The 14,882-nt window shown below is 42.0% G+C and overlaps 1 protein-coding gene across 2 annotated transcripts in view; it reads left to right on the forward strand.

Annotated features, from left to right (window-relative positions):
• The first annotated feature begins 4,980 nt into the window (after positions 1–4,980).
• The window catches only part of LOC108710019 (NADPH oxidase 4), a 119,244-nt gene continuing 109,342 nt past the window's right edge, over positions 4,981–14,882 (forward strand). Inside the window, exons 1-2 of one of the 2 annotated variants that reach the window (XM_018250360.2) lie at positions 4,981–5,424; positions 6,628–6,723. In XM_018250360.2, the coding sequence (XP_018105849.2) occupies positions 5,368–5,424; positions 6,628–6,723 (153 nt within the window). In that variant the 5' untranslated portion in view covers positions 4,981–5,367. Of the gene's footprint in view, positions 5,425–6,627; positions 6,724–14,882 lie in introns of those variants that run through there. The other variant, XM_018250361.2, reaches the window with a different exon arrangement.

A 14,882-nucleotide genomic window follows, 5' to 3' on the forward strand; every position in this document is an offset into this window, starting at 1 on the left:
AACCCAAGCATTCTGGATAACAGGTCCCATACCTGTACTAATGCCAGGGGTCCCACAGTGCAGCACAACACCGCCTCATTCGTTGAGTTAGGGTTCTTACTCAAAAGCGGTTGTAGCTGCGCTCCCCTGCGTTCCGTTTTTCTGCGTTCAGCCGCAGGGGAGTGCAGGAATAGACGCATTACATTTTTTCCAATGGGGCTGTACTCACACAAGCGCGTGTAGGCGCCGAACGCAGGAAAATTGCAGTATGTTGCGTCTCAACCTGCGTTCTGCGCCTACACGCGCCTACACGCGCCATTGCGCTCCCCTGCGGCTGAACGCAGAAAAACGTAACGCAGGGGAGCGCAGCTACAACCACTCGTGAGTAAGAGCCCTTAATATGGACAGGACCCAGCAGGGCACATCTAGGAGCCAGAATGCAGAACTTAAGGGCTCTTACACACCGGCGTTTTTCCCTGCATTTTTTATGCATTAAAATGCAGGTTTGAGCACAAAAAAACACATTCATTAATTGATTCCGTTATATTCTGCCAGGCTGTAAACATGAGTGATTTGAGTTGCGTTTTAGTCTGTTTGCACTTGAGTGCATTTGTTTAGGTGCAGCATGATGAATTTTCTTGCGCTTGACGCACATTCAGCTATTAAAGGAGAACTAAACCCTAAAAATGAATATGGCCAAAAATGCCATATTTTATATAGTGAACTTATTGCACGAGGCTAAAGTTTGAGCTTGTCAATAGCAGCAATGATCCAGGACTTCAAACTTGTCACAGGGGGTCACCATCTTGGAAAGTGTCTGTGACACTCACATGCTCAGTGGGCTCTGATTGGCTGTTGAGAAGCTAAGCTTAGGGCTCGTCACTAATTATCCAGCAGAAAATGAGCTTCCCTGGCTGTAATATAAGCTGATGCTACAGGTTTGCTGATTATTAAATTCTGATGCTAATTGCACTGGTTTCTGTGCTGCCATGTAGTAATTATCTGTATTAATTGCTAATCAGCCTTATATTGTGACATTTCTATTCTATGTGTACTGTATATTGTGAGTGGGTCCCTAAGCTCAGTAAGTGACAGCAGCACAGAGCATGTGCAGTGAATCAGCAGAAAAGAGTCTTCTTCTGCATAATATTTGCTGTCTATTGATTCTATTTGTTTAATGTGAAAATCAAATAAAATATTTCAAACAGCAGAAAAGAAGATGGGGAGCTACTGGGGCATCTTTGGAGACACAGATCTTTACTGCTAAAGGGCTGTGGTTGCCTTGGGCTGGTACAGAAGCACAAAACATCATGTACAACATTTCTACAGACTTCTTTAGTTAAGCTTTAGTTCTCCTATAATAGACTAGAGGGTGAGCTTGGTACAGAAAAAAACACGCTTAAAAAAAGCACTTTCTTTTTTTGGTGTTACTGTTCCTTTAATATATATATATATATATATATATATATATATATATATATATATATATATATATATGTGTGTGAGTGTGAGAGTAGAATTCTTTTCTATACTGACAAATGCAAATGGAATCCATTGTTTCCTGTTTTTGGAATTTGGGATCAGGGCGCTCTACGTGGGGCATTAAAACTCATAGTATGTTATGTGGATATACATATGCATTTTTTTTTTTTTCCAGAACAACTCCCTGATTTTTTTTGTACAGAGAAACATCATGCAACTATGCTAATACTGCTATGTAAACCTGTGCTCATAGCCTGTATACTACAGAGGGAGATAGCAGATAATTCTATTAAGCACAATTCAGCAGGAACGGCCCCTAAGTTTGCTCATAGTCTGTACAGAGAGATCCCATAAAACGATGGCAGCATAGGTATTCCTCTGTACTAAGCACAATTCAGCAGGAACAGCCCCTAAGTTTGCTCATAGTCGGTACAGAGAGATCCCATAAAACTATTACAGCATAGGTATTCCCTGTACTAAGCACAATTCAGCAGGAACAGTCCCTACGTTTCTCATAGTCTGTACAGAGAGATCCCATAAAACTATGGCAGCATAGGTATTCCTCTGTACTAAGCACAATTCAGCAGGAACAGTCCCCTAAGTTTGCTCATAGTCTGTACAGAGAGATCCCATAAAACTATGGCAGCATAGGTATTCCCTGTACTAAGCACAATTCAGCAAGAACAGCCCCTATGTTTGCTTATAGTCTGTACAGAGAGATCCCATAAAACTATGGCAGCATAGGTATTCCCCTGTACTAAGCACAATTCAGCAGGAACAGCCCCTAAGTTTGTTCATAGCCTGTACAGAGAGATCCCATAAAACTATGGCAGCATATCTAGTATAGGTAAATCTAAAAACAACTGGACTTGCTGAGTAGTCAATGAAGACGTTTCACTACTCATCCGAGCAGCTTCTTCAGTTCAACTGACTGGTGTGGGAAGTTCTCGTCATATAAACTCTTCCACTACTCCATTTACAATGGCACATTGTAACTCTTCAAAGAGGTGACATCTGAAGATTGGATTAGTGGAAGCACAATTCAGCAGGAACAGCCCCTAAATTTGCTCATAGTCTGTACAGAGAGATCCCATAAAACTATGACAGCATATGTATTCCTCTGTACTAAGCACAATTCAGCAGGCGCAGCCTATCATGCTGAAATGACAGTTGAGCACTATGAGTGCCTGTATAGATTGTACTATGACTATATAACTATTAAAGCAGTGCAGGGCTCAGAATGTGCCCAGACATCTCTGTTCAGATGGAGGCAGAGCCAACCCATTGCAAAAAGGCAAATTCCATTAGAAAGAAGCAATTATGTACATAGCTGGATTTTACATTCACAATCAGGATCAGATGACAGAAGGGGCAGAAGATGCAGAAGTTAAAATGGCAAGTGTTTATACAGAGAGGCATTGAGCCCATAGATTAGGGGTAAGATTAGTGGCTGAGCAGGGGGGTTCATGCAGCTGTAAAGTGATTCCAGATTTGGGGCTTTGGGCAGATTTATTTTATAGGACACTTATTAAGGGGGGCTCTGCTTAGGGAACTGACAAATAGACTTGCAAAGTTCACTGTGTGGCCACATACCAAAGGTTTGCTCAAAAAATGCACCCGGTCTATACAAGCAGCACACAGGAAGATATGCTTTGTACATGGCAAGGGTGATACACAGGGCCAACAACTCTCTATGTTAAAGGAGAACTAAAGCCTAACTAAAGAAGTAGCTAGAAATGTTATACATGATGTTTTGTGCTTCTGTACCAGCCCAAGGCAACCACAGCCCTTTAGCAATAAAGATCTGTGTCTCCAAAGATGCCCCAGTAGCTCCCCATCTTCTTTTCTGCTGATTCACTGCACATGCTCTGTGCTGCTGTCACTTACTGAGCTTAGGGACCCACTCACAATATACAGTACACATAGAATAGAAATGTCACAATATAAGGCTGATTAGTAATTAATACACATAATTACTACATGGCAGCACAGAAACCAGTGCAATTAGCATCAGAATTTAATAATCAGCAAACCTGTAGCATCAGCTTATATTACAGCCAGGGAAGCTCATTTTCTGCTGGATAATTAGTGACGAGCCCTAAGCTTAGCTTCTCAACAGCCAATCAGAGCCCACTGAGCATGTGAGCGTCACAGACACTTTCCAAGATGGTGACCCCCTGTGACAAGTTTGAAGTCCTGGATCATTGCTGCTATTGACAAGCTGAAACTTTAGCCTCGTGCAATAAGTTCACTATATAAAATATGAAATTTTTACCCATATTAATTTCTTAGGTTTAGTTCTCCTTCAAACCATGAACCAGTAGTAGTGATGGGCCACAACACCCCAAAATACTACTGAATGGCCAGGGGTTGAGGTGACTGTGGGTAGGTGGGGGCAAAAAGTTTATGTGGATGGTATAGTGGGTAATAAAGAGGATGGCAAAAATGGTGGGAATAAAGGCTTTGGAAAGGAAGGGGTGCAGCAAATCTAGGCCAAGGAGGAGATAGTGGATTAAATAGGTCGAATGGACTATAGAAATGATGGATGATCGACTAAAAGGTAAGTCTTTGCTGGGACAGGCTGCTATGTATGGGCAATGTGTTACATTCTTTGGTGCAGGCATTTCCCAGAGACTGTGATAGAAGACTATATATGGTGGTCTAAAACAAGTGGCCTCTGAAGTATATTGTGGGTGAGGCAAGCAACATGGCAATGCCTCCTCCTACACACAAATGCAAATATCCAGCTGTTGTATAAAGAAAACCCACTCAGACACACAGAAAACATACAAAATATTTGCAGAGGGTGTCCTGGTTGGAATTGAACCTAGAACCCAATGCGTAAAAAAAAAAAAAAGAAGCACGATGTCCTAGGCTCGATCACAGGCAGGGCACTATCTGCAGGGAGTTTGTATATTCTCTCTATGTTTGTGTGGGTTTCCTCGGGGTGCTCCTGTTCCTCCCACTAGGGTTGCCGGTAAAAATGATGGTTGATCCCAATGTTATTAATAGGGATAAAAGATAAATATATAGGAAGGCCGGTATTTTTTTCCAGAAAAGGTGGCAACCCTATCTCCCACACAACAAGAACATACAGGTTCATTGGCTCCTGATATAATCTAAACATGATAGGGACATGAGACTGTGAGCTCCACAGAGGCACATAAAATATAAATAATATTACTAATACTATTTAGGTAGATGTATATACTGTATTATCCCACCTTTCTACTCTGGCACTGCTAATACAATAGGGGGCTGCATTTATTCAGAGTCTTTCCCCTGTAGAAAACACACATTTTAACTTGAAAAGGCAGAGAGACTTTCCCAGTCTCCTAAGGACTTGTCAACCAGATTTTTTCGTCTGATTTTGTTTTTCCCATTAAATATTCCTTTGTCTGGCAAGGGGCAAACATGGAGTATCTGCTAAAAATGTACTGTCTGGGCTCCTGTAGCTTTCAGCCCCCCCTATCCGAATCCCTCCTCTATGTAAAACAATATCTCACTAGAAAGTTTAGGCAGGAATCCAGTGATGGGATAATAATGATGACCTTATGTTTTTTACCCCCCCTAAATCAGAGACTTGGGGCTGTGCAGGAGATCTCACTAAAATGCCCATGGACTCCCTGCCTTGGCTGCAGCCTGTACTGCCCCTTCCAGGGCTGCAATTAAAGCTTTAGCTCTGCACAAAGTTTCCCAAAGTTGCTTTGTGCGGAGCCACCGAGGGGGCTCTGCTGAGTTTCCTCCCGTAGGCAGCCTGTCCCAGGTCATTAAGCACCGCTACTGCTACTGGTGGGAATATATAGACATGAGCGAGGACAGGGCAGGAATCTGCTTATACATGGGATAAGGACACTGCTCTCAGCATTTGTGGAATTCACTGCAGCCGGATAGAGTTACTGTACAATGGCTTTACCTTGTGCCGGCTGGCTCTCCAATGAAGCCCTCAAGCATCTCTTCCTGGTAAGGCTACTTCCCCTTTAAACTCATGTTCTTTCTTATTTGTTTAACCACCTTTCCTTATAATGGGCATTCCTATACCCAAAGCTCATCTAATTCAGCTTAGGGGAAATGCTCTGTTTATATGTGCCATGAAAGAGTGCCCCTAGTGGACACATTATTCAGTAAAAATGGATTATAGTGTAATCCTGATGGCACCAGATAGGGGTCTTACACATGGGCGCTTTGCAATGCACATATAACACATATATTGCACTTCTTTTTATACAGTTAAGTGCATTTTTGTCAGTTTCACAGGCAACCCTCTATCCTATTGATTTTTTTTTAAAAAACAAATGCAACATGTTGCATCTGAAAACTACAATGAATTGTGAATGGCATAAAACACAACTCTGAATGATCACAACTAGGAAGAATATAATGGAATCGAACCTGTTTATCAACCGCACGTGAAACGTGTAAAAGACAAAAGTCCTAATAAATACCCATGACTGGTGCCATCAGTAGAAAGGCAGTTATTGTTGGTCCAAAGAGCTTACAGTCTACAATAGCTATCCATAACTTTTGCCATCAGTAGAAAGGCAGTTATTGTTGGTCCAAAGAGCTTACAGTCTACAATAGCTATCCATAACTGGTGCCATCAGTAGAAAGGCAATTAGTTCTGGTCCCAAGAGCTTACAGTCTACAATAGCTATCCATAACTGGTGCCATCAGTAGAAAGGCAATAAGTTTTGCTCCCAAAAGCTTATAGTTTACAATGGCAAGGGAACTCATGAATCTTGAGCTGTGTTCTTTATATGCTTTATAAGCATTCAAACATGCACCAAACCCCACTTTGATAGTGTATGTTTCTTTCTAAACATAATCATTTAATTCAAACTGAATTAATAAAAGCGACTGGAGTGTGTGAATTAAAACTGGAATGAGAGGTGCTATCTATGCCCAAAGAGCTTACAATGTAGTGTAAAGGTGCTGGTGTGAGTCAGTCAGGATAAAAGAAAGAGGGGTAGTTATTGATTTATGAACTTACAGATATTTTGTGAACTGCAACTCCCAGCATCCCCTGAGAGCCCTAAAGGCTTCCAGGACTTCCGGGAGCTGAACAGCTGTATGGCTTCAGCTGGAGGTTAAAGGAGCCTAGGGTTAAATAGAGCTGCACTGTTTATGAATTGCCATTAATGGGGTTTTGTTTGTATATTTTTGTAGCTGTCCTGGCTGGCGCTCAACATTTGGCTGCTCTGTAAAACCTTTACGGTGTATTACAGCGGACCCCAGTATTTTTATTTACACCAGATGTTGGGGGTAAGTGAACAGAAAGGCAATTATTTTGTTATTTTGGAAACAGTTCCCCTTCCCTTTCTCTCCTCTCCATGGCTGAATCCTTTCTTCTTTTGTTTGGGGAGGGAAAGAGCTGACACACTAGGAACCAAATCTCCTGTTTGTTTAAGTAGGTGCCCCTGGCTTGGTTTAAATGAACTGACAGACGGCAGGCACCCACCCCTCCCTTTTCCAACAGCTGTGAGGTCCCATCATAGATCTCAGCCGTCAGGCTGTGGAAGGAGGAACAGGGAAAGATGCCATTGTGTTCCCTGCAGGTTAAATACCTCTGATACCTCTTCTGTACTGTATACAGGGCTCACTAATGGCCTGCAGAATGCATTGCCCCCTGTATGAGGGGATTGTGTAATATTTGGTAATGTCTAAACTTTGGCAGGACTCTGTTTACTCTTGATTGGAAACAGTCCTACTTCTCCCACGTACTTTGGCGTTTCGGAAGATTAATGGCTCATGTAGTTGGTGGGAGGGTTGATTTATTTTTTTTCTGCAGTGTTTTTGCAAAACTCAAAATGTTGCACAGAGACCCCCAAACTATTTTCACCATGGGCAGCTACGGTGATGGAAGTTTCATGAGCACAATGATGAATTCGATCTTTGAATGAAACCACTATAATTCATTCATGGACTGATCCTGGATGGTACCTGGTTCGGCTGGTGTTTTAGGCTTTTTTTACAATTCCGTTCACTTGAGCCATCAACCCAAAGGATCAGTAGGAGATAAACTGGAGTTGCACCTCTTTACTTTATCATCTGCTGATGGACCATCTATTTATCAACATGGTGCGTCAGGAGATGACATTTTTAAACCTACCTGAATTATGAACAGCCCAATATCCTCAGTATATGAATACTGCTTGGGGTCATTGGGCCCAGATTCAGGGGATTTTATCAGTACAATTTGTCCAATTTACTTTTTGATACATGTTGACACTTCTCCTATATCCCGGGCTCCTTTAGATATTGGACATAAGTCTGGTTTGAACAGTCGCATCAAAGTTGCCCTAATAGTTAGAAACTCACGCATTAGCCTTCTAGGTATTGGTCATATTTACTTTTTAACACTACATTTGTATTGCCCAAAATCATTTTCCCCAGATGCGATTTGTATCAGGGAGTTTTGAGTTTGGGATTTTGATGGGTGTTCCTAGCACCACTGGGCTGTCCTTCCCCATCGATCAGAACGACTGGTAAACCCTCAGGGTTATAACTTAAAAGTGACATAGATTAGGCTGGAAAGAAGACAGGATTTAGGCTGGAGTCCATCAGGTTCAATCATCATCATCATTTATTTATATAACGCTAGCAAGTTCCTGTCAAAACTATACAGACTGACGTAAAGGAAGGGAAAGGAAACCCTCAGCAGATAATCAGCCAGGTCATCCTTTACAGATTCCTTGCTGACCCCAAAATAGTAATTGGATTGATCCTGGACTAATTACTACTCAAATCAAGACCTTCATTTATACTGCCCTGGTGAGTCTCATAATTAGCCTTTCACATTTGTAGCTTATTTTTCTCCTTATATATAAAAAATTATGTCACTGTCTTCTACAGTTAGAACCCCCTCTGTATTATAACACTGCCTATATTTAAAGTTTCTTTTTAATTAGTTTAGATAATCGAGAACCAGGCATCTTGGGCTTTTACTAGGAAACATGATGGGGGGGAAATGAAGCTGACGGACCCAGTTCTTTCTCTCCATGTGCAGTTTGTCTCAGGTGTTGAACAGCATGAAGTTGGACTGCTCAGTGCAAGTGAACACTTTCTAATGAACTAACACAGGCATCTGCTTTGATAATGTGTTCATTCATGGGGAACATTTCAAACTGTAGGAATCCCCATTTAGATATTTGACAAATCTGCCCCTAACATTGGGCATAAATGTAAAAGTCTGCTGATCATAAACCAATTTGGCCCCAAAGACTATGGGCTAAATAGAAATGATCCAATAGTTTGGCACTTGAGTCATAACGGGGGTCTAGGGAGATTAGATTGAAGAGGACAACAGCAATATATTGATGCAATCCTCAACCAATGAAACCAGTACCTCAAGAAGGCCCCGAAGAGAGGCAGATAAATAGCAGGGCATATAAACAGCTTTTATCAGCCCCTTTAGGGCCACAATAAGTTTGGTGAACTGTCCCTTTTAATTCAACCAGGAAAGACCGCAGGTTGGCCAACAATGATGCACATGGTCACTATTGTGCCTTGTCTACTGTTACCATCTTGCTTTAATGCCTCCATACTACTTAATTAAACCTCCTACCTACAACTGCTACTCTGTGGGTCTCGGATCTTGTGCAGGACCCTGGGTGATCACCGTAATTTTTTAAAGACAAACTAAAATCAAAATGCACTCCTAGGGGAGTGATAAGTTTAGTGTCCTTTATGTTTGCAGGCAGTCCCCTAAAGTTACAAAAATAGAAACAAAGGCACACTCCATTCAATGCTTCTGCGAAAACTCCAACGTTTCTTTTATCTAAGGTGAGATCCCAGCAAATGTTCCGGTTCCAAGCCCCTTCATCAAGTGCTACTTGATGATGGTGCTTGATAAAGGGTCTTAGCCCAGAAACGTTTGCTGGGATCTCACCTTAGATAAAAGAAACCTTGGAGTTGAATTGAGCATTGAATGGAGTTTGCCTTTGTTTCTATTTTTGTGTCTGTAATACGGAAGCTCGTGATTGCAGTGGAGCCAACATTGCGCACCTCCCATGGGATAAAATACCCTTTTTTCTATATATAAAGGCAGAAAAAAGTTTGGATTGTGTATAGTCCCCTAAAGTTTATAGACAACTAAGTTTGGGTCATTAATTAGAATTTGGACGGGAAGCTGTTCCTTATCATTTGTTAGATTTGTATTTTCTTGGTCATTGTTCTTTAAATAGGGGAAGCCCATGTGTCTCTTTGGATTCCACCTGTGCAAGAAGGTGGAAGAAGACTAAAATCTGTGCACAGGTCGGCCCAGAAGGTGAAGCTAATATGAGAATATCTCTAATAAATTGCTTAGTAAAATCTCTGAGAGAGAGAGCCACAACACAGTACTAGCTGCTTAAAGTGCTTTATTACACAACATGGTTCAAGCTCTACTAGTGTGATACAGTGTCGGACTGGGATACCAGGGGCCCACCCAAAAACCTTAGACAAGGGGCCCACCATAAAACCTTAGACCAGGGGCCCACTCCCAGTACTAATATTCTTCATCTCCTCAATGAACCTCTATTCTCCTAGTCTGTTTTCTTTAAACTATAATCAATTATTCCATCTATTTTGCCTCTTTGTTCTCATAGAACTAAGGAATGGCCACAAAATAGACCAAAAGTTTAGCAGCATGAGGGCCTACTGACACTTGGGCCCACCGGGACTTTTCCTGGTATCCCGGTGGGCCAGTCCGACACTGGTGTGATAAAGAGCCACTAGAGCTCGGAACATGTTGTGTAATAAAGCACTTTAAGTAGCTAGTACTGCGTTGTGGCTCTCTCTCTAAGCAACTTATTGCAACTATTACACCATTGGTGAGGGTGTTGACTGAGCTAGAGAGATGAAGAACTTCCCCTCACTGCACATCACCTTCATTAAATGAGGATATCTCTATAATAGCTGGCTCTAGGATTGATTGAGTTAGGATTAGGGTAGTAAGTGAGCAGCCTGAGCCTCCTACAAGGAAAGCAAAAGGGTTAGAGTCCTCAGTAGTGATGGGCGAATTTGACCAGTTTTGCTTCACCACAAATTGGGAAAAACTTGCGAAACGCAGATTTTGACGTCAAAATGGGCTCCAGCATCAAAGTTGATGCCGGCATCCATTAAAGTCAATGGGTGTCCGTTAATTGTTGCCGGTGTCTATATTGTCGCCGCCGTTGATTCCTTCACCGGCGGCGAAACGCGGGAATTGCCAACGAATTTGCGACTGGCGAATAAATTCGCCCATCACTAGTCTTCAGTGTACTCAGGACAGGGATCCAAGATTACACTTGAATGTGTTTCCACACAAGTTCCAATTAGAACACTTAATACTTGTGGTTGGACGTTTTCCACCTGCAGACTGGTTACTGGCCCCTGATTTGGTCAAAAACTTCTGGAGGTACCATCTGTGAGTAATGCTGAACTCTTCTACTGTATCATCAATATCTTTCCTCCAAGAGACCTGTTCTACATTACTGCAATCAAGAGTAATTGTTTGTCTTTAGAACCAATTGGCCTGTTTATTTATCAGCTCCCGAAAGCTATAGTTCTGAAATACCCTTCCTCCAACATTACGCAATTATTTCAGCCTTCAAATTGATGATGAGCTGAAATTTGAATATATAACATTCCATCTATTAATCATATGCATCTGCTATCTTGTTATTATTAGCAAAACTTGCATCTACATGCAGAACGGGTTCCGGGTCGTGGGTCCACGCTAAACAAACTGACCCCTGCTAAAAGCTAAGGAAATGTCACCACTTAAAGCAGCGAGTCGACCAATTGCTTCTTGTTGGGAACTAATTAAAATGGCATTTAGTAGGAGCGGCGCTTAATCTATGGGGCCCGTGAGGTTCATTTGTCATGCGGAACATGGAGCGGAATAATGAACTGATGTTTAGTGCAGGAATTCTTGGAACTTGACAGAAGAATAAATATGTGCCATAAACCAGTCAAATCGATGCAAATTGGATGGACACTAAAGGAGAAGGTGACCACACACTCTATCTCAGCTATTAGGGTCATTTATGCCTGCAAGTGCAATTTCTGATGCAATTCATCCAAAGCTGTTTCTTGCTCTTGTCAGACACACGGACAGACACACTGACGGCAAATTAAGCACCTGTAAATGAATAATGACCATTCAAGCACAGGATACACAGTAGATAACTATGATAAGTTCTGAAGAATCCCATTATATACTACAGAGCTTATCTGTGATATGTTTTGCAATGTCAGACTGGAGGGCCTGCTGCATTAGGGGCCGCCACACCACCCAGTCCCCCCAAATGCAAAGCACCCTCTGGCACCCCCTCAGACACAACCCCCCTCCAGCCCAATCGCAACCCCCTTCTGGCCCCTTGTGCTTGCCTATCCCTTCATGCAGGAGCGACCGGGGCCAGGGAGGGACGTCAGACAGTGACCGGGGTCAGGGAGGTAGAATGGTAGTGTTTCAAGTAGAGAGCAGGTCTGGGTAGACGGGGCCCATGAGAGCCGGTGCTCGCAGGGTTTTTTTCTGGTGCCCTGCCATCCCAGTCCGACGCTGGTGCTGAGTAACCTGTACCTTTTCTCCTTTTTCAGCTTTGAATGGCTGCCCCCATGGCTACACAGCAGCTTGTTTATATAAACTATAGTAGTACTTATCTGTTATCTACTCTGTATCCTGTGCTTGAATGGCTGCCCCCATGACTACACAGCAGCTTGTTTATATAAACTATAGTAGTACTTATCTATTATCTACTGTGTATCCTGTGCTTGAATGGCTGCCCCCATGACTACACAGCAGCTTGTTTATATAAACTATAGTAGTACTTATCTGTTATCTACTGTGTATCCTGTGCTTGAATGGCTGCCCCCAAGGCTACACAGCAGCTTGTTTATATAAACTATAGTAGTACTTATCTGTTATCTACTGTGTATCCTGTGCTTGAATGGCTGCCCCCATGACTACACAGCAGCTTGTTTATATAAACTATAGTAGTACTTATCTGTTATCCACTGTGTATCCTGTGCTTGAATGGCTGCCCCCATGGCTACACAGCAGCTTGTTTATATAAACTATAGTAGTACTTATCTGTTATCTACTGTGTATCCTGTGCTTGAATGGCTGCCCCCATGGCTACACAGCAGCTTGTTTATATAAACTATAGTAGTACTTATCTGTTATCTACTGTGTATCCTGTGCCTGAATGGCTGCCCCCATGGCTACACAGCAGCTTGTTTATATAAACTATAGTAGTACTTATCTGTTATCTACTGTGTATCCTGTGCTTGAATGGCTGCCCCCATGGCTACACAGCAGCTTGTTTATATAAACTATAGTAGTACTTATCTGTTATCTACTGTGTATCCTGTGCTTGAATGGCTGCCCCCATGGCTACACAGCAGCTTGTTTATATAAACTATAGTAGTACTTATCTGTTATCTACTGTGTATCCTGTGCTTGAATGGCTGCCCCCATGGCTACACAAAAGCTTGTTTATATAAACTATAGTAGTACTTATCTGTTATCTACTGTGTATCCTGTGCCTGAATGGCTGCCCCCAAGGCTACAGAGCAGCTGGCCCAGTGTCTCCCATGCTTTGTGATTGGAAGTGTTGCCAAGAGTTTGAGCGTTACATGCAATTGTAAATACTAAATAACTGCATACTCCTTCTCCCACAATTATTCTGCAGGACAAAGAGGGTTGGAAAATAAAAGTACTTTCAGTTTCACTGTTCTACACTAATCAGTGCTGGAAAAAAAAATACAGAAATTTCTCAATAAAAAATAATTGCCCTTTAAAGTGATGGGTGTTTCAGTCAATGCTGCATATCTATAATGTCAACAGGGCAATTTGTATAATAGTGTAAGTGTACCTTTTAAAGTTTATACTTAACAATTATTTAAATTATGCAGCACCCCCTGGGGGCCTATAGTTAATCTTAAAAACCATAGGCAGTAACTTTCGACCCAGAGAATTTGGCAGTAAATTAGGCAGTTAGGGAGTGAGTGGATCGGCTGTAAGACTCTGTGCATGGTGGGGGAGCACGTTCCTATCCCCAGACAGAATAACTATATTATTAACAGCTGGGTTTATTGTCAATAACATGCCTGGAGCCCTCTGTCCATAGGAGCTTCCTATTATCACAGTGACAGCAGGAGCTTATCTTCTGTCTAATGTCTCTGATTTCAGGTCTCCATCAATATTCCCTGGGGGGATCCTTTTTATCACCTCTCTCTCTCTTCCTCTCTTCTCAGCAGCACAACAAGCAGCATTGTCTGATTCTTTCCCTGTAATTGGGTGTATCTCCTATGTTTTTCTTTCCAGCTACTGGATCATATCAAGGAATGTTAGTCATGTCTATAGCCCCTCTCTAGGGCTTCCAGATGTTTCATAAACAAGTCAATGACTTGCTCTGCCAACACAGAGGCGGGTCCTTATCTCTTGTGTTCCTGCAGATGGTTGTCTATCTCAGGTCCCATGTGGACATCAAGAAACAAGACACAAGCCTATTGCTGCAGCAGCTCCACTCCAGTATCTTTTGATACACTGAATATGTTCTGTTACCCGAAACAGTGGTCGGATCAGTTTAGACAAGTTGCAGCTTTAGCAGAACGTCATGCAGGAGACACAGAAGAACAGCAGTGAAGAATATCTTAGTCCTATTAAGTAAAAAAACAATGCAGTGAAATGTTGAGGAAACCAAAGCAAATACTTTTGGACTTGACCACCATTGCACCAGAAGAAAACTTTGTAAGCCATTCTGGACCCAATTTCCCCCACTCATCTGTGAGCTCTTAGAACAACTGGTAAAAGACAGAAGAGCTGGGAAGAAATAGACGAGATAGAAGAGCTGGGAAGAGACAGAAGAGCTGGGAAGAGATAGAAGAACTAGGAAGAGATAGAAGAATTAGGAAGAGACAGAACAGCTGAGAAAAGATAGAACAGCTGGGAAGAGATAGATGGGAACAGAGCTAGAAGAGGTGGGAAGAGACAGAGAAGCTGGGAAGAGACAGAAGAGTTGGGAAGAGACAGCAGAGGAAAGCAAATAATTAAAATATAAAAGATAAATATTGAAAGTCAGTTGCAAAGTTACTAGGAATATGGCATTCGATAACATAGTAAAAGTTAACTTGTGCCTTTTAGAGCTCTGGGGTTGTAAAAGCACCCTTATATTTCATTTATTTAGTATGGGAAACATTAACATTACAGTTGGATCCTACGTCCTTGCTGCAGAGTTGCTGTACCGTGTTAGCCAGTAAAAATGTTACAGGGCAACCCTTTTGAAATAAAAAAAAATAACAAAAGTGGTATAAAGGGGATCCCTTTATTGGCTAACTAATAAAATCCCAGCAAGCTTTCAGAACATGTTAGTTCCTTTCTCAAGCGGATTACAATGAATCTGTGGAGTTCTCTGGTATATACAGTGTCTCTTCTGGTGCCTCTTGCTTAGTCATCT

This window comes from Xenopus laevis, chromosome 2S (assembly GCF_017654675.1).
Source record: "Xenopus laevis strain J_2021 chromosome 2S, Xenopus_laevis_v10.1, whole genome shotgun sequence".
NCBI lineage: Eukaryota > Metazoa > Chordata > Amphibia > Anura > Pipidae > Xenopus > Xenopus laevis.